The sequence below is a fragment of the Varanus komodoensis genome, unplaced genomic scaffold, assembly GCF_004798865.1.
Source record: "Varanus komodoensis strain SLA01 unplaced genomic scaffold, ASM479886v1 scaffold34_1, whole genome shotgun sequence".
In the NCBI taxonomy this organism is placed as follows: domain Eukaryota; kingdom Metazoa; phylum Chordata; class Lepidosauria; order Squamata; family Varanidae; genus Varanus; species Varanus komodoensis.
Genome location: NW_025335854.1, coordinates 6,744,787 through 6,769,434, shown reverse-complemented (window position 1 = coordinate 6,769,434; position 24,648 = coordinate 6,744,787). Strand labels below are relative to the sequence as shown.

The following is a 24,648-nucleotide window of genomic DNA, read 5'->3' as shown; positions in this document are numbered from 1 at the left end:
CGGCGGCGGCGCGGGGGCGACCCTGAGCGGGCAGCGCGGCGGCGGCGCGAGGCAGGCAGGGAGGGAGGTCGAGCGAGGCGGCCGGGGCTCATGTGCGGCGCGGGCGGCCGCGCTCCGTCGCCACCCGCAGACGCGCTGACAGGAGGCAGCTTCCGCTGAGCCGGCCCGGGGCAGCCGCGGGGGCTCCTCGGTCGCCCGGGCAGGGCTGACGGGCCAGCGACGGCCGCAGGATGAAGTTCGCCGAGCACCTTTCCGCGCATATCACGCCGGAGTGGCGGAAGCAGTACATCCAGTATGAGGTACCGGCCCTTGCGGGCGGAGCGGGCGCCGGGCATCTCTCGGGCCGGCGGGGCAGCGAGCGCGCCCCGTCGGGAAGCGGGCACGGTCGCGGGCGGCGGGCTGCGCTGGCTCGGCTCCTCCCGGTGCGGATCGCCGTCCTTGCCCCTCCGCGGGGCTGAGGCGCCGGGCGGCGGGCTCCGCCGCGCCTCCGGGAAGCGCGCCGGCCTCTCCTCTCGCCGCGGCGGCGCGGGTGCCCCTGCCCGGCAGGCGCCCAAGTGTGCCGTGCCGTGCCGTGCCGCAGAGGGGCCGTCCCGCCGCTGCCCCCGTCGGCGGCCTTCCTTTCGCCGCTCCTCGGAGGAAGCCGGGAGCCCCACTGCGGGACTCGGGATGAAGCGCCGCGCACGCGGCCGCGCCCCTTCGTCGGGGGGCAGGAGGGTCGCCCGGCCGTCCGCGTCCCCCTGCGGGGCTCGCCGGGGAAAACCGGGTGCCGTGGCGGTTCTCCGCCGAGCGCCCGGGGAGGCTGCTAGGGGGCGCCCTCCGGTTTTCCCCATATTCATTGTTCATAACTGTCCTTGACCAGGGTGGGATTTGCACATGCCAGGAGCATGCCATTGCTGATTCGAATTTAAGGGTTCGTGTGTAGTTCGGGTGGGTGCGGTATCCTGGTAAATGCTGTCCTTGCGGTTGTGATGACTGCTGGGAATAGTCCTAGGAAAGCCTCCTGCCTCCCCTGGGTATTCCTTTGGGTTTGAAATATGTAGGGTTGGGGTTAGAGGTCAGTAGTTTCATCTTCCTTCTGCTCACAGCTTCTGTTGCATTTTAATTGTTCACTATTCCTTTGGGGTTTTCTCTAATTAGAACACCTTTCCATTTCTCACGGGAAGGCTTTTCTCCAAAAAGTCAACAGATGCATCTTTGGCTTGCGCAGCTCCCTGCGAGCCCCGCATGATCAGTCCCTGTTTTTGTGAATTTCCATTCCGCTGTCCTTTGTGACTTTCATTCAGTTTAAGCACTTGCCTGAGATTGGGAGAGCGCTATTCCTGCCAGTGCATTTATTTATTTGTTTATTTATCTGATTTATATCCTCTGCAGCATGTCTCTTTTATTTATTAGATTTCTAGTCCATCTTTTTTCCTACAAAAAATTCAAAGCAGCTTACAATAATGCTCCTTCTGCTCTCAATCTTAGCCTCACAACAACCACCCTGTGAGGTAGGTTGGGCTGAGAGTGTGACTGGCCCAAAGTCACCCAGTGGGCTCCATGGCTGAGCGGGGACTCAAACCCAGATCGCCTAAGTCCCAGTCCCGTGCTCTCAACCACTGCACCACTCTAGTTTTCATTGGTGCCCTTGCTTGTATTGTATCAGTGCGATTCTAAGGGGTGTGTGAAGTGATCAGCTATGACTTAGAAAGCTCTCCTGTGTGCTTGCACCTGGAGGATAGTCTTACTATTTTTCTCTATTGTTGAACTTTATTCACTATGTCATTGGTTCTAATGGGGGGGGGGGTAATTAGTTATGCCAGCTACAGGGGTCATAGAAGGGGGGGCAGTCTTGGGGCCTGCAACAATCAAAGCAGCTGTGGCTTCAAGGCTCTCTTCACCCTTGCACTGCCTAGTATTATTGCATTTGAGAAGGGTTTACTGTTGGTAGTGTGATGATAGCCACAGAATTTTCTGTGGCTGTAACTGGGACTTCGAGGACATATGTGGGCTCATGCCAGCTTCATCGCTTCCTAAGTAAGCTTGGACAGTTGTCAAGGGGTTTAATGGTTTCTCTTCCTGTTCCTGTAAGAATTCTAGTAGAGAGATAAATTTAAGTACTATCTGAGGTGATTCTTGGCTTTTAAAAGATTCAATTTAAATAACGGTGGGTTTCAATGATGGCTAAAGCAGCAATATCTAGGTTTTTTTTAAAGACAAATGGAAAACTGTCTTAAATTAGTGCACTTATCACAAAGACCTTCTGAGGTTTTCCTGCTCATTGCAGATAGGCTGATACTTGTTAAGGGTTAACTTGTCAGTATTTGGTGATGTTTTTCCATAGCACTTTTTGTATTCTATGCTTGCTCAGTGGAAAATAGCCTTACAAAATGCTTGATGAATTTTAAAAGGGCACATTAACAGGATATTGTCATACAAAGATTTAGCTCTTAGCAGGAGATTAAATACTATATTTACCAGCATGAGCTGGTATCCTGGAATTTTCATTTGGGTATTCCAATGGGGAGCCAGGTACCTGTGTTTTAAGAGTAGTGTACAGTGTTCATTGCCCTTGAATGCTTATGGATGGGCATCCTGCTGACCAATTCTCTTGATTAAGGGACAAAACTTAAGCTTTAACTATAATGTCTCTACAGAGAAGGAAAGAAGTTAAGATGTCTGGGGAAATGAGTAATTGTGAGAATTTTCTCTTCCCCCCACACTTTTTAGATAATCTTTTCCAGTTGTTTTAAAGATCCAATTGCATTTGCTTTTATCATGGAAGCAATTTTTCAGCACCACTGTCAGTTCTCTGCGTGCAACATACTGAAATTTCTCTCACTTCAGTGACCACTTAGCAAATTGTCCCAGTGCAGTTTTTCATGCAGCTGATTCTAAAATGGAAAGGATGAGAAATGTGACTGAGGAAGATTGCAGCTTCAATTTTGAGAATGAAATATTTGGCATAATCATTTGCCTGTCCTACATATGTATTAGTGTCTCAATGAGTATGTAGCATTCTTAGAATCCTAGATTTCTGAGGGGCGGATAGGATGGGTTCTATGAATAGCTTGACTATGTGCTTTGATGATTCAAAGCCTTGCTCCTTGAATTGACTTCTGGTAAACTCAAAGGGGAAAAATTGCTTAGAATTAGGGTTGCTTACATTTTAATTTTCAGTTGCTCATCTCTCTTAACTGATTGATAGATTTCATGGGGTTGGGAGCTGAACAAGGCAGCTTAAAGGAATGAGGCTGAGGCAGTTAGTTCATGCTCTTCCCTCTGATCCTACCCTTGATCTGGGAGTTCTCTATGCTTTGTCAGTTTCTCTGAATATGAATGTTTTCCAGTATGAATGTTGGTTCACACTAGCCTGGTTGGTTGCTAATTAGTTGCTTGTACTTTTGAAGAGTGCTAACATGGCTTGATAAAAAGGTAGGCCTGTTATTGCCTCAACCAACTATGGCTGGATTTGTGGTACAGTGTAAATATAGGGAAATGGAGTCACTCTGTCTCACCTTGGTCTCCAGGTACCCTGTTGAGTGGGCTGTGTCAGTTAACTACCTATCTAGGGTTGGCTTTTAGGGACACACCAGAGGAGGTGTTTGTCTCTTGCCAGCTCCACTATAGCATGGACATCTTGATGGAGCTCAAAGCCTGGTATTGGAAGCTTCACTTCCTTCTAAGCTTTTAGTGCTGTGGGATTTCAACATCTGTGTAGTAATTTGGCTTCCTGCAAATTTACCTGGAGATTTTAAGTCGAGCACTTAAAGGCCTCATTGTCCCATTCCCATGCAGACCAACAGAAGAAACTGGAAATCTACTTACTGTACTTTTAAAGCACCCAAAACTTAACTTCTGGGGGAAATGTAAATGCATTGAAAAGATTCCATGCAAACATTAAAACAAGGAATAAAAATAATACAGAATAAAACCAAGAGGAAATCATAGAGTGTAACCCTTCACCAAAAAGTTCTTCACATGGCTAGAAGAATAAAATATTTCTCATTTGGAAAGAAGAACCCCCTGTTTGTCCAACTAAGAATGCTTCCCCTTCACAGCTGTCCAAGAGCTCCCTCCAGAGCAGAGGCAGGCTAATGCGGGCAACCAGAATGTAACTCTGTTCTCATGATCATACCTATCCCCCGTGATGCGGCCATGGGAACCTGCTTTAACCCACCGTGGCTGCATTTTCCTTCTTGGTGGATCTTTGCCTCCTTCAGAACAGTGTAGGTGCTAGGACAGTCCCTGTACTGGGGATGGGCAGAATTAAATAAATAGGTGAACGAGTATAAACCTTTAGGGAAAGGCTCTGCCTGAGAAGTCGAGTTCAGTAGAGCTGACCAGCCACAGCCTTTCCAAACTGTTCCTCTTGGAGCAGGCCAGTGACTCAGCTGCTTTGGCTGGCAGGGCATTGACTGGCCCAAAACTCCCCCCCCCATTAACCCTTTATTGTCTAAAATGAGATCCGCAGAGGACAGCTTCAGTGCAGTAACTCCAAGCGCTGTCCACAGTGCCTCTTATAGAGCAAGTATGTAAAAGTGCCTGGCATACCAGAAAACCTAACACATGTCAGCACCAGCTTGGCTGCTGTGACTCAGGGTGGCTGTCCTGAAGACCATGGGGTTGTCCCAGTGCATTTCTGGCAGATAACGGCAGTCTTTTGCTTTCTTGCATTAAAATAGCCCCCTGCTGGTTAAATTTCAGTTGATCAACAAAATGTGCAGCTTTTTAAAAAAGGCTGAACAAGGCAGGTTGTGCTTGGTTATGAGGACTTGGAGGTTCCAGGGTTGTAGTTTCAAAAATCGCAGAGGTTTCCATTAAAAAAAGTTGCGTATTTTGGAGAAGAATTTGTGTAGGAAGAATGTGTGCAGGCAGGGCGTGGGGTAAGTATAGCGCTACCTCAAAAGACTGCTAGGCTGGAAAATTTGTCCCCGCTTGGCCATGATTTTCCTGGGCCAGTCAGTCATTCTCATCGTTCTTGGAAGGATAAAGGAGAGCTGTGTAGGCCTCCCTGAGTTCCTCCCAAGAGGAAGTAAGGTGGGCTGCAAATGCAGTGTAATAATCCTGAAAATCTAGTTTGGACTTAAATATTATAGACCATTTCAGCCAGGCGAGGCTCATAGTGAGGCTTTATTGATCAGTGCCTCATCACAGCACCGCTTGAAAGATGTATCGCTCTTAAACAATGGAACCTTTTATGGTTGAATTCATTGGTAAGGTGGAGAATTAGAACAGGTATTAAATAGAAGAATACAGAAAGATACATTTATTTATAATTTGATAGAACATAGTGAGGGGTGAATGGATTGCTTTTTGAAATGTTTATGTACCTTTGGCTGCATGCATGTATTTGGTGTTTCTCTCTTCCGGCCTTTTGTTAGAGAGGAAGATGTCTGCTATGCTCATCATCTTGTACAAAAGGCATTTATCTTGACTTAATCCGTATGGAGACAGCAGACTGTGGAAGAAGAGACAGAAGGTTTCATGAAATGGTTGATTTATTTAGACTTAGGAATCAAAAGTTGAAAGAGGAGACAACCCATTCTTCCAAATTTCAATTTTTATAATTGCCCCTTATTGCCAACATGCTTAATTCCAGTGCATATTTATTTAACAGTGTGTCTGCAGGCCACATGGTGAATTCTGCATGCCTGGTAAGGCTGCCTTTTTGTCAGATGTGTCCCTCAGTATGTTACATCTGAGGTAGAGAACTAAACTTAAGCATGTTTTTCATCAAACATTTAAGTGCAGTGCATAAACAATTTGTATCACACTGGCTCAAATAGCAAGTATGATGTTAGACTTGCTAAGTGTCTGCTTTCATTTGACTTAAATGTGGAATTTGCACAACATGAGAAACAAGGATGCCAAATTGTACGTCGCTAAATTGACAAGATTGTCCTGTACTGAGTTTCGATTTACAAGATCAACAGGATGTATGAAACTTCTGCCGCACTGAAATTGGATCCTCCAGCCCACAGTTAACATTAATGACTTACGTTTTAAGTGGTTATATGTGTGACCCTGATCTTAGTAGATTTGCTTGCTTCTCAATGTATGGCATGTGTTAGCTGGGGTCTTGAGACCAGACCATGCGTTGATGGATCCAGTGCCTTTTGGCTGTATTTTGCAACTTTTTCTGTTCTGTTATTTCAAAACAGAAGTGTCATCCCTTTTGTCTCCACTTTTGGTGCAAGTGCTCTCTTTTCATGCACTGCAAACCGAAGAGCTGCTTGTGACTCTTGCAGCCACCTGCTTCTATGGCATGATAAGATAGTGGCAGGCTGTCTTGCCATATATGAGAAACTGAATTATAAGAGTGGTAAGGCAGCCTTCTATGCCAAGCTCAAGTATTGGTTTAATTATTGGAAATTAATGTTTGTGTGGTTTATACGACATATTGTAAAGTTGATATTTATCATAGACTTTAGTAGTTTTTGGACTGGTGTGGCAGTGCAGTACAGCGCTGCCGCAATGGATGGGGAAAACATGAAGCAATGAATAATTTGGGCTGCGGGTGTTCTGCTCTTCCCTTTTTCAGTCCTCCCTCCTCCAGGCCTGTTTTCTGCTCCCTTGGAATATAGTCAGTGTTTCAGATTTTGTCCAATTAACAGGTATATTACTGATTTAACAGAACAGAAATGGGAAAATAATAATAATTTTCATTCATGGTAAAAGCTATGGCTACAACACATTCTCCCCATTGTGAGAAGAGGTAGCTTTGCAAGTCGCACTCCCTGTCCCCGTGTTCTGTACTGCTCATTGCTCAAACTGGTGCTTTTATTTTAGCAGAACACACTGAAGTCATATGATAAGTTTGCTGATTAAAAGATTTCTCAAACAGCTTGCAGAACATGAAAACACTCATAAGGTAGTTCAAAATTCTCGAACCTCACAGTGTTTGAAACTATCCTCAGCAATGCACAGGACTTAAAATAGGGGGTATACATTAATCATAGTAAGAACAATTAATAAAATGCAGATTGTAACAACAATGATTTAAAGATGAAGCCACATGATGAATGTCAAGAGAGAGAATCCCATAAATGTCAATCTGCCTTCAGCAAATTGGAAAACATTTACATTGCAATATGGTGACCTTAAATTATGGGCGCTACCCAATGCGATGGCCATGGTTGGACTGTTACTAATAGTTTCAGTGGTCATGCTTTGTTTCGCATGCAAACCATACCACAATCTGCTTGGAAACTATGGCTTAAAAGCTTGGTAAGCAATTACACATTCATTTATTTGTAGTCAAATATTCTCAGTACAGACAGCTATGTTCATAAATATTGCACTGATATGCATTTTTCTTGGCTAGGTAATACTTCTGTCCAGCATATTTTTTTATTCACATAAGGCAAAACCAGAAACATAGTCACAATGAATTTGCCCAAAACCAGGGTTTATTTTAAAGATAAATGTTGATCTTACAATTTAGTATTCTAGAGAAAGCAAAGAGAATTTATTGTTTATTTTTAGTTACTGTGGTGTATAAAGTAGTTTATGTCATTAATTTTTCCTCCGGAAAAACTGAATCAATTTCTGTCCTGGGTTACAAGAATGAAAAAGGACTAATTTGAAACATTTAAATACACCCCACCTTCTGTTTATTAAAAATGATTTAGCTTTGGTTCAGTTGCTATTGAAATAAAATCAAGAAAATATATTTTTCAAACAATTTTAAGCAAAAAGCCTGGATTGTGCTTTTTAGAACACAATGGGTTAGAGAAATTCTCAGTATGAGTAGTATAAATGTAGTGCTAGTGGGAGCTTAGCAGTGAGAATTACTGTTACTTGGTGTGAAGTTAGCACTGCTAAATAAAACAAATCTGCTATAGACAGCAATTCCAGCTCTCTTGCCACTTCACATCTCTATGTTCTTTGACTGACTTAATAAAAAGTAAGAGCAAGGCTAGGAAGCCCTGATGGGAAGCCTTTAGTGTAATGCAGCAACATCACCGGCATACGCATTTGCTTGGAACTGATGTGAAATATACAGCACCAAACAGTGGCTTGGGTTAGTAAGGGACATGGCTCTTTTTGAGCTGAAAGATCTTGCATGGTTCAGCTGCTAAACCTTTGGCAGATATTTGTTCTCTGTTTTTCCCTCTTCATCATGCTCTCAAAAATAAAACGTCCTTTTAGACTTTGTATCTCCTTTTCAAAACTATGAACGCCAGTTAATTCCTGTTTAGAGCTATTTTGTGACTGTTTGCTTCCCTCTAAATTAAGGGGCTTTCATTGCTTTCTTCTTGGAAGATCAGAGCATAGACAGCAGGAAAAAAAATACAAAGTTGAATTTGCTAAGCTAAAGTCCATAGTTCTGCAACTGTTAGGAAAAATGAAGACTGAAATCCTCCAACGATTTTAATGGCACAGATCAGGATGAGCTGGTGTAAGAAGAAGCCCAGTTTAAATAACTTAATTGTCCATTACTTATTTAGATAGTTACTGAACATGCATACTAATGGGTGACTACAACTGTGTAAGCATGAATTTGTTAGAGTAATCATTTTAAGCCACCTTCAGAGATCAGATAGTCACTAAACATAAAATAGGCATAAAAAGTCATCCATATGGATGAATTGATGACCACTGTGGGGACTTTTCATGTCCTTACTTCTAGTATTCATGCCCAGCAGCTGGGAGTGTTCCTAAAACGGCCATTCTGATGCCTGAGTCAGGCATTATGGTGGGCACTCTATTTGCCACAGAAGAAAAACAGTTGGCATGGCTCTCCAGAGTGTTCATTGGGCCCAAAGGCATTCCTGCGGTGTGCGGTAACCCTGGGGAACACCTGTGCCATGGTGGCAGCAGCTGTCTGAAGAAACCTATTTCTTTATCAAATTTCATATCTAACCTAGGAAGATATTGAGGAAAATTGCACTATTTAGAAGCTGAACTGAAAGCAAATCAATCTCTCTCTCTCTCTCTCTCGCTCTCGCTCTCGCTCTCGCTCTCGCTCTCGCTCTCTCTCTTTACTGGAAACTGAAGTATTATCATTTTTCTTGAGCTGCAGTTGTTCGAGACACACATAATCTAACAGATAATGTTTCGTTGACTTTGTCTTGTTTCTAATCTAGACATTTCTGGTTTTCTCGGGACCTGTCCAGGAGTCCTACACATCACAATTCACTTATGAGCTGAATTCCATTATTGTTTTCCAGGCACAGGCTAAATTCAGAAAACATTGGCATATAATACATACAGGTGAAAAGCTGAGGTCTTGGGGCTGTAAGAACTATTTTCCTTATGTAAAATCTAATATTCAGTATTTCTCCATTCTTGCTATCCAAGAATGGATTTTCCACTGCTGTGCAGCTTGCTCCCACTTGCTGTTTTGGTGCATTGTGTTCCTTTCAGTCATTTTGAGCCCCTAAGGGCAAATGGTGAGCAAAATAGATAAAAGTTATGGCCACAAACTCTTACACTGTCTGGATATAAAATTCAATTTTTTAAATTATATTTATGCCCCACCTTTTTCCTGTAAGGGTTCCAAGGGAACCTACGTAATTTTCTTTTTTCAGATCCTTTTAAGGCCATTCCTTTAAAATGTGTTCTGGAGCTAAACTGCAGGAGCCCTCTAATAACCTATTATGGAAAAGATTTTCTAGATCAGCAATGCATTTTTCAGTTGTAGGGATGTTTTGAGGATTTAACTAGGGTTGCTTGATGCAAGCTTCTAGCAGAGATTTTTGTCCTAAATGTGACTCCAGTTAAGATAAATGCAACTCTCTAAACCTTGGCTGGCCCGCGCTTTACTTTACTTTTGCCCAGCATGCAGTAGAGTTTGCATAGTTCCTCATATTGTCTCTGGGTGCAATATGTGTAATGTTGCTGAATCCATCTTTTCAGAAGGTCCTCTTGCTTATCTAACTGTGCTTTAAATCAATATCCTGTACTAAGTACTTTCATAGAGACAGATGCACTTGGTGGAAATTTGGTGGCCGTTAATGCCGCAGTATCACTGTGTGAAATATCAGGGTTGGGACTCTTTGGGTGGTTAGCACCCAAATAGTCCCAGCACTGAGGCTGATCTTTGGTCCGAAGTCGAACTTTGGCCTCTGGAAGGTTCTGTGTTGCCTCAGAGTTTTGGCAAGGGTCGTGCCAGGAGGGAGGATGGACAGGAGAATTGTTTCCTGTTGCCCATGTTCTCCTACCAAATTAGTTGCTGCCAAGAAACTAACTTAAGTGTGCAATAATTTTTCTGTGATACAGCAGTGCAGACTGTTATACGTAACTTTATACCATGGAAGTTTTGATAATCAGCTTTGCAAGACCATGTAGCCTTGTAATCAGAAATTCAAGATATTAATAATTGAGCGTTGGAAACTCTGGTCGCAACATCATTATCTCACAAATTGTGTGTTGAGTTAATATCTGTTATGATTCCAAGGAAGTCTGTCAGGCAATGTGTCCATAATGGTTTTTATAATAACAATATTGATGATGATGATGTCTCAACCTTCTGTTCGAAAGCTAAGTTGTTGTAGTGATTCATTATGCTAATACAGTCTGAGATGATCACACAGTCTTACAACTGTAACAATTTGTTAATATTCCTTGAATAATGGGTACTTCAAATATGAGGTATCTTGGAAACCTAGCAAACTTTTGTTTAGTACAGTTTAGTTGCCTGTACTAAATGCTTCTGGTAAATGTGCAATATTTATAATATTGGGTACTGGGAATAAATGTAATGGTATCTAACTTAAATCCCTTGGTTTTTTATGTTAGCCTTAAGGGATAAAAGGATTTTAATTGCTGTTCGATTTCAGACAGGCTGATCAAAGTGACTTAATTTGCTTCCACTGACATATGTAACTATCCCTCTTTTTTTTTTTTTTTTTTTTTTTTTGGGCAGGCTTTCAAAGAGATGCTGTATGCAGCTCAGGACCAGGCCCCTTCAATAGAAGGTAAGCAAGCTATACTTCTTCCCATAGTAGTTTGAAACAAAGCTATTTCATCCCATTGGTTTAAAAAGCCAGAGGATATATTGCATCTATGTACAGTGGTACCTCGGCTCATTAATGCCTTGGTTCATGACCAAATCGGGTCGTGAACAAAAATTTCATGAAAATGTTGACGTTTTCATTTTTTGACATTTTGACATTTTTATCAAACTGTCCACCACAATCCCAGAATCTCTTTCCTGGTCAATCCTGTCAATGTATCTGAAGTTGGTTTGGTTTTTCTTCTTTTCTGTTCCACAGTGCATTGCTCTGCTCTTGCTTATGTTGAACTGTATTAGCTGCTTTGCTGCTCATTCTTGTAGTTTGAAGAGGTTTTCTTAGAGTCCCTTGCAATTCCCCCCTCTTTTTAAAAAAAGAACCCTAAATAATTCAGTGTCATCAGCAAACCTGGCCATCTCACTGCTTGCTCTCAATTCCAGATCATTTACTCTGTCAACTTCTTATAAGGGGGAGCACTCAATGAAGTCTTGCTTTTCTTGGAACAGCACTTCCTTAGACATAAATTTGATAATGTTGAACCGGGTCTGGTACTTTGTGTTTCTTTTCTGGATTTTTAAAAGGGATTTTCCCTAGGGCAGCATGCAATTTAAGATTTTTTTTTTTAAGCTTGTGCATTCATTTCTATGTAAGTCAATGAGTTCTGTATTGAAGTAGGGTTGTAACTGCAACACTACTCTTTGGGCAAGAAGGCAAATATATCTTAATACTTTAAGAGCATTTCAGAACTGCAGTTTTGTTCTGAGGCCAAGAACTGCAAGGTCCCTAGTTTTACAATGAAATTAGAAGCAGGTTCAAGACATGCACTGCTTTTTAATTTGGTTACTCTCAAAGTTTTCTGCTTCTGTTTCCTCTGTCAGTTTAGACTAAGAAATGTATTGATTGTTTACTAAGTGCATTTATTTATCGAGCTTGCTACAGCAGAGGGAATGAAATCCCAACCTTGCAAAGCAAATTGTGCGTTGCTCTTCTGCCCCCTCAGTCAGACAGGTTGCTGGACTGGCTGGCAGATGTGCCTCTATCTCCCCAAGCTCCTTGGAATTCAGTTCTTCTCAGTAGCAATGAAGTTTAAGGCATGTCTGTAAATTATTCATTCTGATTATCTGCCTGAATGGCCTGAGTCCACCCTTGATGTTTTCCCCAAGATCTTTGTTGTTCTAAAGAGGCTGTGTTGAATGCCTTGAAAAGAGCACAAGAGGAGGGAAAACAATATCACACTTGTCCTGTGGATTGTTTTGCTATATTTACTGTGTCTCCCCAGTTCCCCATGCAATCAGCAGTCTTAGTCTCAAGTACTTTTTCTGTTCAATTAATGTATAATTGTCTGCTTTAAATTGATTTTTTTTCTTAAAGATCTTAATTTTTTTAGATATGGATGACTGTCTTCCAGAAAGGACTTATTTAACCAATGTGTGAATGTTGGCAAAACAACTGAAAGGAAATGGGGCCCCTAAAGGCAGATTCAGGATTGTACTGAGAAGAGAAGTGATATATGTGAAGGTTGTCTGAGTAACTGTGCTAGAGGGCATATATTTTTGATTATGTTGACATTTCTGTTTGCAGTGGCTGTTCCGCTCACTGTGCAGTGCGCTCTTGATCAGGCCGGAGAGGTAATATGTGAAACCAGCCTTGTAAATAAGCCCACAAAAATACTAGATTGGTGTAGGAAAGGCACTCCCCCAGAAGGCTTTAGTTGGTGCATTTACTCTCTTTCATTCATGGACTTTGCAGGGGCTCCAGACATAGTCTTTTGTTTATAACCCTACTCTGTTTTCTCATTGCTTCTTCCATCCCTTATCTTATCGGCAACATTCTTTTAAGGGGGAAAAAACCGAATCACTGCACAGTGCCCTTGGATTGATAGTGCTTGGAGCCTCCCAAATGGAAGCTCAGTGTGAGGCCAGGAGTCTGCATTTCCATGGTGGTGGCAGAGAGCACTTCCTTTCCTCCGTGGCCAGCATAGAAACCGGAGATGGAAGCCTCTTAGCAGGACAGTTAAAAAAAACCCTTGCAAGTAATTGGTGGAGGAGGGATGGAATGACCTGACCTTTCTTTGCCGGACTGGTCAATGGCATGGAATTTTGTCACTTACAGCTGCCAGGCGACTTGTTAATGTTGCACATTACTGACTTGAATGGGTTTGCACAGTAGTGATGGCTTTCTTTTAGGCTTGGTTTTAGGCTGATTTTTTAAAAGCCATTTTGTCCTCCTTGCAAGATTCTTACATACAGTAGACCGAACCTGCTGTTGCTTTTACCTTCCTGATATTGCTTCTGTGTAGGTAATTAATGGTACTATTTTGCTTTTTTCGGTGAGTTCTTGTGGCCATTTCTCTGTGGTAAGATTCTTAGCATAAAGCAGCTGTTTTAGGAAGAGATTTGACAAGGGACATTATGCCTGCAATTAAAGTGAGTGGGAGAGAATGTAAATTCCTGCTTTTCAGTACAGAAGTATCTGTGATTGCCACTTTTCTCTGCCTGTCTCTCTTGCTGTGCTTCCTACTAGTTGGATTTGGATGTAATGTCATGACGTGCATAGTTTGGTATTAAGTGAAGCAGTATCCTCAGGCTTCTCCACTTCTTCCAAAAAAGACTTCTTGTTTCTTGGCAAATGGTGTGATCCAAGCTTGTAGCAAGCTGTCATTTGAGGAAACCATAGTTCATTGTAGCATCTTTCAGGCAATCATTGCTGAACGTGTTTGAGCTTCAGTACTGTATGTTTATGCGATGTCAACATGTCTTGACATTTCATTTTTTAAGAGTTGGGTTTTTTCATAGCCTGCTCCATTTCCTTAGTGCACACCACTTGTGCTCATTCATGAAACAGAAACAGAGCTTCCCAGGAACGAAGACTTCAATGGATGCTTTTGCTGCTGTAGTCTAGACCGCTGTATTTGGTTTTACTGCTTCAGCAGGTCTTTTGCAGACCTATCTTGAGTGCCTACCTCTAAAGGTAACTCTTCTGCTTAGACCAGGGTTCTCCAAAGGAGCACTTATATGGCCAGGCTAAGGCATCTTCCATGCACTTTCCCCCCTCTGTGGTTGAAAGAAAGAAACAGTTCCTGCATGCCATTATATAAATCTTTCCTGAAAAAGGGCTGGAGGAAAGCAAAGTTTGGTAGGGAGACTTTTCCTTTTGTATTCAAGCCAATGGGGCCATTGGCCCATTAACTTTAAATAAGGAGGAGGAAAAAAAATCTCTCAGCTGAAAAAAAGTTTTAGGGAAAGAAAGTCCATTCCTCACTAGGGTCTTTGACCCAGTAACCTAGGACCCCATCAGCTGTTCTGGGCAGTTTTTCTTGTCTCATGCAATTGGACAGAGAAATTGCTTCATTCATTTCTATGAGGATGGGGAGAGAAAAAGAAACAGGAGGCAGTGAGAGAGAGAAGAGGAAGAGAAGGAGAGAATGAAAAAAGGGAGAAGCAAGAAAAAATTGTTAAAGAACTCTGAGAGAGAATAGACATAATTCAGAGAGATGGAGGTAGGCAGGGAGGATGAGGGTGGATGGGTAGGGATGTGGAGAGGGAGACAAGATGAACCAGGAGCAGAGGAGCAGTGAGTGAAAAGAGAGGAGCTAAAATGAGTATCAAATATAGGGCGCCAATTCATGTGCAACCCAAGGTAGGGGCATACCTCCAACATTTTCATGATTGCCCCCTACCCACTTTTGAGGCCTGGCAACTATTTAGAATGGGCAGACAAAATGAGCTATGCAGAAGAACTTCACAAAGCTGGCATGTTGGGATTCTGCCTTGAGGCATGGGCATTGTAGCCCTGTATCAGGGTAGGTTAAGGCCCAGGTTAGGGTTTGAACCCCCCTGGCCAAGCTGTTTGATAGTTGAATTGTGTTTTGATGGGCAGGCAGAGTGAGCTGTGCAGAAAAACATCCAGAACCTTCATGTTGAGATTCTGCTTTTAGGCAATGGTAGTTTAGCCCTAAATTAGGGTTATGGTTTAGGCCCAGGTTTAGGTTAGGATTGGAAAAGCAATTTCCCTCTGAGGTTTCTGGGGCTTGGATCCTGCAGTAGCCAAATTGTGTTTCCAAAGCACTCTTTCAAAATGGCAAAAGTTGTTTGTGGGTCTTAATAAGTTGAAGTGTTTTGGCTTAGATGTATATGGAATCTCTAGTATATTGTTAGCTAATCTGGGGCCCTCCAGATACTTTGAACATGAGTTTTCATCAGCTTTTGCCAATGGATAAGAATGTCAGGTATAGTAAAAACAAAACAACTGGGGAAGGTTGGGCAACTTTCCTCCATTGGCAGCAAGCAGGTTATTTCCAGCCAAGCTTGCACACATCTTTTGTCTATTCCTAAACACAGTGTGTTACACTGTGTGAGATTTCGAGCCTTTGAACACTGCCTGGTGCATTCTGGTAGGCTCGGTGTACTTTTCTCAAGTGATGCTCAGGCAGCTCATCTCAGCCAGGAAGCAGACAGGGTGTGGGATACTCAAGAGGGCTTGTGACTGCTCCCTTTCTCAAGTGTGGGCACAGAACCTGTTATGCCAGGCTAATTGAACTTGGCAGAGTGTCCATTCTCCCCTCATCATGGCCAGGCACTGGGCAACGTTTCGACAGAGATGAAGCAAAGGTATTTGACCTGAAAGATATGCTGGTGATTTCAGGCCTCTTCATCATGCAGCTTCAAGTAAGGCAATAGATGGAATCCTTTGGAAGTCCACATGGAAGTTTCCTAAGGCAGGGGTCGGCAACCTTTAACACTCAAAGAGCCATTTAGACCTGTTTCCCACAGAAAAGAAAACACCAGGAGCTGCAAAACTCTTTCGACCTCTAAAATGAAAATAACACTGCATATATCATTTTTTACCTTTATGCTATGTATAAAAAAAACTATAGTGTGTCACATTTATGAAACAGATCGGGGGCTGTGCCGTGCCGGCGCGGGTCGCAGATCAGCAGCTGTGCCAGCACGTATAGCAGATTGGGAGCTGTGCTGTGCTGGCACGGGTCCAGATCGGGGGGGGGGGGGGTGATGCATATTTTGAGCGACGGAGCCGCAGCAGAGGGATTCAAGAGCCATGTGTGGCTCCGGAGCCGCGTGTTGCCGATCCCTGCCTAAGGGAAGACAGTCAGAGGCTCATCTCCTGTTTCCTATGGAGGCAGCTGCCCTGAAGTGCCACCTGAGCACTTGGTACCTGCCTGGATACCACTTGGTAAGAACAGCAAGGGGTTTGTTCACTCTCACTGAAGGACTCTAACGAGCTTCCCGTACTTATGATGAGGTTGGTCCTCCTGGGTTTGGATGAGGTGATAACAACTATTTTTGTAACGGTCTTTGCGTTCTTGGGGTGACTTGCTAGCTATGCAACCCAGCATGGGGAAACTGTTCCAGATGTGCATGACATAGCAGCCCACAACTGGTTGTTGTATTCTGTGAATCCAGTCAATTGTAGTGAAATACAAGCCCACTTCTCTGTTTAACTTTTCAAAAAATTATAGTGTTTGCCCTGGACAGGAAATGCAGTTTTTCTTTCATGAACATTAAAGCACTTTATATTGTATGGGTTAAAAAGAGAGGGTAGGGTTTAAGGAGATTGTGTAATTTGTAACAACATTATTGCTACATTTTCTGTACCAGCATCAGAAAGATCTGACACATACACTCTCCACTTCTACACGGTTGTGTATTAATGGGGGCTGTTGGATAGCTGCCATATTGTTTGAACACTGCTGATCTAACAAGCACATCACTAAGCAAGCACAAGGCTTGGTGGTAAGCCACAAGGATACCTGTCCTTATGTCCCCTCAACAGTGTCAAGGATAAGTGTGAGATTATTGAAGTAGAAGGTAACTGGGGGCATCCGTCTGCACATAGTTGGAGCTTGCCAAGAGGCTGCATTATGGCCATCGTCCAGCCGTACCAAAAGGCCCAGTGCTGAACAACATTTCTGTTTGTTTTTTATTTCAGCTTCATGCCGACAGGAACTGTTCAATCTTGTATGTGACTTATAGTCTTACTTGCCACTAAATGTAAATTAAACATCCTGAACACAAGCTAACATATTAAAAATGGCTCAACAGTTTTTGTTGTCTAGAACCTCTAGAGTATAGAGTCCTGCTATTTGAATGGTGTCTAGTTGAAGTCATGCATTAGCACACAGATGTGCTAAAATTCAATCTCAGAAGAGGTATTACTTGTACTTGGACTTGTCCAGTTGCAAGCACCAGTAACATGTCAGTCATTTGACATGAAGTTTATTTCCCTGGAGTTATGAAAGCAAAGAAGGATGTAGCCCAGCTGTGAAACTGGGCATGCTGACTCAAGAATTATCTTCCTGATTGAAGTTATTCATTTTTAAATGTTCTGTTTAGAAGTGTTCCTTCTCAGTCTGCTTACAAAACTAAAGTTAATGCATGCAGATTAAAATCTGCACCTATTAAGGATATACTACAGTGTTTGGAATAATACAGCCTAGCTGTTGCTATGTCCAAATGTCATTGCCTGCTAGCTTACCTACATCTATCAAGCCAGTTTGTAGGGATCTCAGCTTCCTAAATTATGATTAACAACCCAAAGGTAAGCATCATGCAAGCCTGCACTTGTTTTTCCTGTTTTCTCCATCTCCCCCTGCTTTGCATGCTGGCCTTTTGCATTTTAGCCCTGTTCTGCTTAAACTAGTTCCCAATGGGGAATTCAGGTTTAAACATTACAGAATTGAAGTTCTGAAGCCACACTTGTAGGAGGAGCAAGGAAGAAATAGGTGTGCCCACCTTTTAGTTCTATGGCTAAGCACCGTGGTTATTAAGATTGAATTGAAGGAGAACTATAGATGCAATAGGCTTTTTGAGTTTACATGCTGGCCCAGTTCACACTGTCAGTTTCTTGATCCTTTGTATTTGTAAGCAAGCAGGACTGAGTAAGCTTTCTGCTTTCCCAAACACCCTGAAATGCCATTCCTGTGTTGTCACTTGGGTTTTCAACAGTTAAATAACCTAGAGCTAGTCATTGCATATGAACTGGGTCATAAACATGCTAAAATCCATCCGGGTTTCTCTCAAGGGAGAAGCAACCCAGCATTTTAACTTCGGGCTTATTGTTGGTTTAAAGCTCTGGGTTGTTTTCCCTCGAGCAGGTCAGTGTTTTACGTTCAGATGTTGTTTAACAGAGTAGGATTAGATAAACTGCCAGTACTCTTGCCCATTGCTGGTCATGCACAAACAACTCATAGGTTGTGGGTTTTTCAGTGATCCAAACAGGATTGTACTATGATTTTGGTTAAATGTGTCCCTCGGTAATGGTCCTTACTGGATTAGTTGCTTATGAGTGCCATACTCGCTTAGCATTTTGCTGTCCTTGGAGAAAACTTTCTTTCAGAGAAGATTCATCTCTTGAGATAGGGTGGCTGGTTACCAGAGGAAAAGAATTTTTTGCAGCTGCACTTTTCTTTTGGAAAGTTCTCCCCAAAGAGGAGGGAGCTTTGATACCTTTGCAGTATTGGGCAAAGACCTTATTTTCCCAGGATTAATTACTTTAAAATATCTATTTTGTGCTCCTTTGTAATGCTTGCATTTATAGATTGACTGCATTTAAGCTTATATTTATGTACTTCTTTTATTTATTTAAAACTTTTGTATGCCGTCTCTTATGCATGGCATCTCAGTATTTTATAATTATTCATCTCTGTAATTATTGTGAATTACTGTCTTACTTAGCAATCCTATATGCATAAGATTCAAAGCCCTCTTGCATTTGGGCTTGCTTTTGCGTAAGTGTGCATGGTGTTACAAGCTTCAGTCTTTTTTCCCGTGACAGTTGAGTCTCTTTGCTGAAACATGTTGATGGGGAAAAGTTTTACATTGAGCTGGACATGTGATCTTATTCTCTTCCAAAATCTTGCTTTATCTATCTTCTTCCTTATAAGAGATAATTTGTCTGTATGAACATGATGGGTATTGGTTGAGCAGAGTGGATTTGTTTGTTTTCTTGAAGAGATGCCAGACAGTGCATGTATTTCTGCAACAGCAAACAAGAAATGCAAAACATTTGGCAAATCTGACATGAAATATGAAAACAACAATATGGTTTATTTAGTTACTCTTTTCTACATTGTGTATGGGATGTACAATAAAGGGAACCATTTTCGCTAATGGATGGTGTAGGAATAAATAAATGCATTTTAATAGCAGTTGAGCCTAACCAAAGTTTACCTTAAACCAAGATCTGAAATTGTGATAGTCCTGTTTGCTCCTATTCCATTACAGGACTACTGATTCAGGCTGATAATCTTGGAGAAGCAGTCCTTTAATGCTATTTTGAGAGCATACACTGATAAAAAGAGTGCTGAAGCCATTTTTCACTGCTGTCTTTCACCTATCTTGTTGGAAAAGTGTATGCCAAACTTCAGACAGCACCAGCTCCCATGAAAGTTAAATAGCTTGTTCGTTCTCTGACATGTCAGCTGTTATCTGACTTGGCAACTTCCAGTCAACAGAATTCAAAGCAGAAAAAATGCTTTCCTCAGTATTGCTTTCTCTTTTCAAAGAGCTTCAAACATGTTGCATTGATGAAAATACTGACTTGCAACTGGTTGCTTATCTTGGGCTTTCAGGCTGTCGGGGGCTCCGTATTGATGTAGAACTGGCACTGATCGGGATGGCCAAGTAGGAGAGAACCTTGTAAATTCATTTGGTTGGTTGCTCGGGATTAAAAGCATGAGCGGTCTTATTTCATTTCACTGAGAAATTAATTTATTCACTGTTTACCAAAAGCAGTGTTTAAAGCTTCTTTGGAAAGTGTCTGAAAGAGCTATTTATGGCAGATGAAGAATGGCTTTAAAGTAAATTGCGATGACTGGTGACAAAATCAGCTCTGATCATAATTGAAATCAGATTAATTTTGCATAGCCTTAAAGCAATTTCGGTATTTTCCTCCAAAGTATTTATTTAGAGCCAGGTTTCAGTTCCAACATGTTGATGACTTGGTAAGTAGAAGAGGTCAGTGTAGTGTTTCCTTTGTTCTGCCATGTACTTTGTTGTGAGCTTACGAAAGGTTGGTGTCCCAACCGTGTTTGCCATCTGTGAAATGATACAATATTTGAGATATTTTAACCAAACCAAACTTAGACATGTTCCTTTTCACATGGCCTGTGCAGGGTAAGGGGAGGGTAATCTGATCACAGATCCCAGCTCTGAGGTCAAAGATCTTTTAAAAAAAACTTTGGATGTGGGGATATGAATTAAATCTCTCCCTGAAAAATATAATAGATTTTGAGAAATTAGTTGATGATGCATCCATACAAAAAGGACTGTTATCTGAATTATATGCACTAAGGATTCATTATTTGGGGAGAAATAAGTTTAAGGGATCGTAAAAGAGAATTGTTGGATTAACAATTTCAAATCAAATATGGTGGTTTGTTTTTGTTAGAGGTCTGACTTGCTGCTTGATTATGAGAAAATCATTACATTTTGTAAAAAATAATTGGTGTCAAACACCGGGTTGTCTAAAATACATAAACAGGGAATTTAACAATGGTGGAGGTGCCAAAACAAATTCCCCCACCAGTTCCCCATGTGTATATGGGAACATTGTCTGAAAACTGTGTTAGGAGAAAAGATTAAGTGTATCCTTGGATTGATCTTAAGTGGGCGGTGGGGTGTTGCCAGTAAGCCCTCTTGTAATGGTATTAGATGATCTTTAAAAGGCTATCAACATAAATGCATTACTAGTTCATCTGGAAACATTTAAGTGCTGCAGAAATTATGACAGCTGCTTTGTGGAGAAGTAATCAGACAGCAACGGTAAAATTATGGTTAGCAAGAATGCAGAGCGTTGTAGGAATGCTTGCAGTTATTGAATATATTAGAATGTGAGATACAGGTTAAAACATAGGATTTTAAAAAGACAATTGAGAACTGTCTATTCGATTTATGTAGCTTAGGTAGAAAATGGATAATTGATACAATTTATTTGAAATGATGTAAAAGAGAAATAATTTGAACTTAGTTTGGAAGAACAGGACATGGATAGCCAAATATTAGATTGTACACATCAGAGACATTTAATTCTTCTTCGCCTCGCTCCCCAGTTTCTTCAAGCAGAAGCACCACCCACAGGTGGAAGAAGTCCTTTCTTTCACAGAACTTTTGTTAGGATTCAAGTTAACGTCTGGATTGCCGAAAAGTGGGAGCCGAAAGCAGGAGGCAAGAGAGGCTGACTGCACCAATCTGTCCTAAGGAGAGATTTCGGGTTGAAGGGCCACTACTAAAAGTGCCTCATCACTGGTCATAGCCTACAGCAGTGGTGGCATGTGCAGAAGGCTTCATTTCTTTCACTTACTCGTAGCTTCCAGTGCTTTTATTGGTGAAATTCGTTTGTTTGTTTATTTGTTTATTTATTTAGCACATGTGTATGCTGCCCCATAGTCAGAGACTCTCTGGGCAGCCCACAGCGCTCTATATAGAACATAATAGAGTTAAAAGATATTATAAATAAAACCATATAAGTAGGATTTATTGCTCTGGCTAACAAAGCTTGCCTCAGTCTTACGCTTCCTGAAAACTGTAATCCTTTTCATTGCTCCAAGAGAGAGGGACAGCCAGTCGTAAATTCTAAGTGCAAGCTGAAGGAAAAACATGGGAATAAATTGCAGATGATAACACCAGTCTCTCACCTTTGGAGCCTTCTTGTAACATTCCTGTTTATAATCAGCAATGACAGGGGGAGGTTACATAGGAAGGAAGTAGGCAGCAGTTTGTTCAACCTGGAAATACACAGAAATCAAATCTAAAACAAATGCTTATTTGTGTTTTTACAGCATTAACAAGTTTGGCTCCTGAAATGTATCAACTGCTCTGGTGGTATCATAATAGAGGTACTTAGAATGGCATGCATTGATGTAAAATGCCAGTGAGAGACAATCAGTGTGCTTTTAAAAACAGCTGGAGTGAATCTAACTTGACACAGAACCTATCTTAGGGAGCAGGGATATGATAAATTTTACTGTCCCATCTTCGGATATAGGTTTGCTATTTTACTGCATAACACAAGCACTGATTACTAACATCAGTGTACTCTTTCTGAACCATAGATATATAACTTAAAGTTGCATGATAGGTAAGTAAGTCAAATATTGAAATCACCGTTTGTGGAGCTGCACATTCATGGAACACAGAATTGGTCGCTCCTGCATTATACGCGGAGAGTACAGATAATGAAATGAAGTGCATTACTGCTAATCGGTTCAGAAAGGATGTGTTTCAAGCAGTCTGGGAATTCGCTACTTGCACTCGCTGCAGAGTTATCTCTGTGATAGATTAACATCTGGTTTTGCTGTTGAAGAAACTGTACTTGCAGATGCTGTGCTAGTACTTTAGCTCACTTGGTGAGAAGGAGGCATCATTTTCACAGTTCTATTAGGGCAAGCATGGAACCTCATTCCTCTCACTTCTGCCCGCCCACACTTTGAAACTGATGCACTTTCACTAAAGAAAGTAGAAAGGATGGCTTATTTGGCACTGATGCAAAGGACCTTGATTTATTCATTTGGGCCCAAGATGTCTTGCTCCACAGCCTTGGAAATAATCCTCCATCGCTGTGATTGCAAATTTGGGACCTTCCTGCCACCTGATTTTCTTGTTCTCACCAGTTCTTCAACTGGTAAAGAGACACTGCAAAATAGAAATTATTGGCCTCTAAGGTAACCATATTGCTTTGCGTGCAGTGGCCTTTTTTTGTAGATGCCAGTGCACGTGGGTGTCTTTTACCAAGATGCAGACGTTGGCAGTTGCAGCATGGATTGGGTGGGGCAAGAAGAAGCTTAAGACTTCCTTGTTCTGCACACTCTAGAAGAAGGGTCATCCTTGTGGTGCCCACTGAAGCTAACCGGTGTCTTTCATAGATGCTTGGAAGGGTTGGTGAGTTCATTGCCACTGGAAGAAACCGATCAGGTTTGGGACTGATTAAAAAATGTTGAGTCAATTAAAAAAAAGCTTGGTAAATGAAAATCCTTCCCAAGGCTCATTTATGACTTGCCACAGTGTTTAGCTGTCTCCCCCCCACTTTTGTATAATCTAGAAAGTGTATTTATAACTTTTTTCTTAAAATCTTGGACTAAAAAAAGAAAAGGTAGCATAATCTTAATTATAACTCACCTGTTCAGTGTAAACTACTTCAGAAAACCCCTTAATTTAGCTTGCAAAGTAGCTGCTAAAATTCCAAATCAAGTGAGTAAATGCCTGACATAGATCATACCTGGCATGTTTACTGTAGAGTTGGCTTTTTTGGCTTGGGATGTTATGATTTCTGGCGCCAACTTCAAAACTTAGCTGCCCAGTTTGTCTACCTGAATTTTTCCAACTAGTAATTTTAGTACTCTTAATTGGTAGAGTGCAGTGAATCCTCTATATTTGACTGTTACTTATCCATGTTAATTATAGTAAGTTGTGTAAGAAATAAGATAAAGAACTGTGCTGTGCATATTGCCAGTTTAATGATAGGAAACCCAATGTACTCATGGAATGGGTAACAGATATGTATATTCAAGCTGAAAGTTCAAGTTACATTGCTGGATTTGAGAGGCCCAGGTCTGCAAGAACATCATGTCACATTGGCAAAACTTCTTCTGGGGTCATGCTGAAGTTTAAACAACTCAGGGGATAACCCTGTGGCCCCTAGAAAGTCTCTGAGGATCATAGGACACTGGATTCCCAGATCCAAGCCAGGCATGAGGCTCTGACCCCAGAGTGAAAATGTGTGATCCAGTGCTGCCCCCAGCCCCACAGCTGGTGCAGAAAGAACTATACCAGTTGCCTCTCTGCAGTGAAGACCACAAGCATGGAGGAGGAAGGGGGGCATTTCAGTGGGGGAAGAGGGGAGGGGACTGAAGAGGCCATGATATGAGCCCTCCTGAAGCAACTCCAGGCTTCTTCATTCCCCCTCTGAAATGATTTGACTAGATAGGAAAACAGCCCATCTGGTGGAAATTCAGGGGGAGAGATCAGGAGGTCACGGATTGGCCCTGCGGGCACAGGATAATCACAAGCCTCTGAACTTCCTTGCTCGTGATCATCCTGGGCTCAGCCTATAGGACTGTGTCTGGAAAAGCCATTTTGTTTAACACAATTTGCCCTGACTGAGATAGGATTGTAGATGAGCAGCAGCCTTGAGTCACAGATAGTTATATTAGGGTTAGTGAACGTCAAGAGTCTGCCTTCGATCGAGCTTTATGGTTTCTGGAGAACAGAACAGCCACTAGCCAGAAGCCAACTTCTTTGAAGAAGGAATAGCAGCATATAACTTCATGAGGCTGTACATAAATATGGGTGCTAATTATATTTTATATACATGCCTTTATAGCTACGCTTTTATATACATACAAGGCAAAGTTTTCGGTTTCCCCCCAAATGGCTGCTCTCTTGCACAGTCTTGCAAACTGCCCTATAAACTTGGCCCCCAAGAATTATTTTATTTGGTAGAAGTAAACAAAACATACTTTTGTAGGCTGCCTGACTGCTACCTTGTCATTTAATGCTTAGTTTTGGCACTTCAGATTCGGCCACTAATCTCCTTGTGGTGCTGCTCTGGAGCAGGGTTAGGGTTACGGTTATGTGAACTCAGTCATAAGCATGTTAGACGCACAGATGCCAATTCACAGTGGAAATTATGTGTATGACAGGGAAGGATACAGAACTTCTGTTAGTACACTTACTAAGTGTTCTTTATCCAG

The 24,648-nt window shown here is 42.0% G+C and overlaps 1 protein-coding gene across 1 annotated transcript in view; it reads left to right on the top strand.

Annotated features, from left to right (window-relative positions):
- The first annotated feature begins 58 nt into the window (after positions 1-58).
- The window catches only part of XPR1 (xenotropic and polytropic retrovirus receptor 1), a 91,141-nt gene continuing 66,551 nt past the window's right edge, over positions 59-24,648 (top strand). Inside the window, exons 1-2 of the mRNA XM_044439293.1 lie at positions 59-299; positions 10,853-10,904. Coding sequence (XP_044295228.1) covers positions 231-299; positions 10,853-10,904 — 121 coding nt within the window. The 5' untranslated portion in view covers positions 59-230. The remainder of the gene's footprint in view (positions 300-10,852; positions 10,905-24,648) is intronic.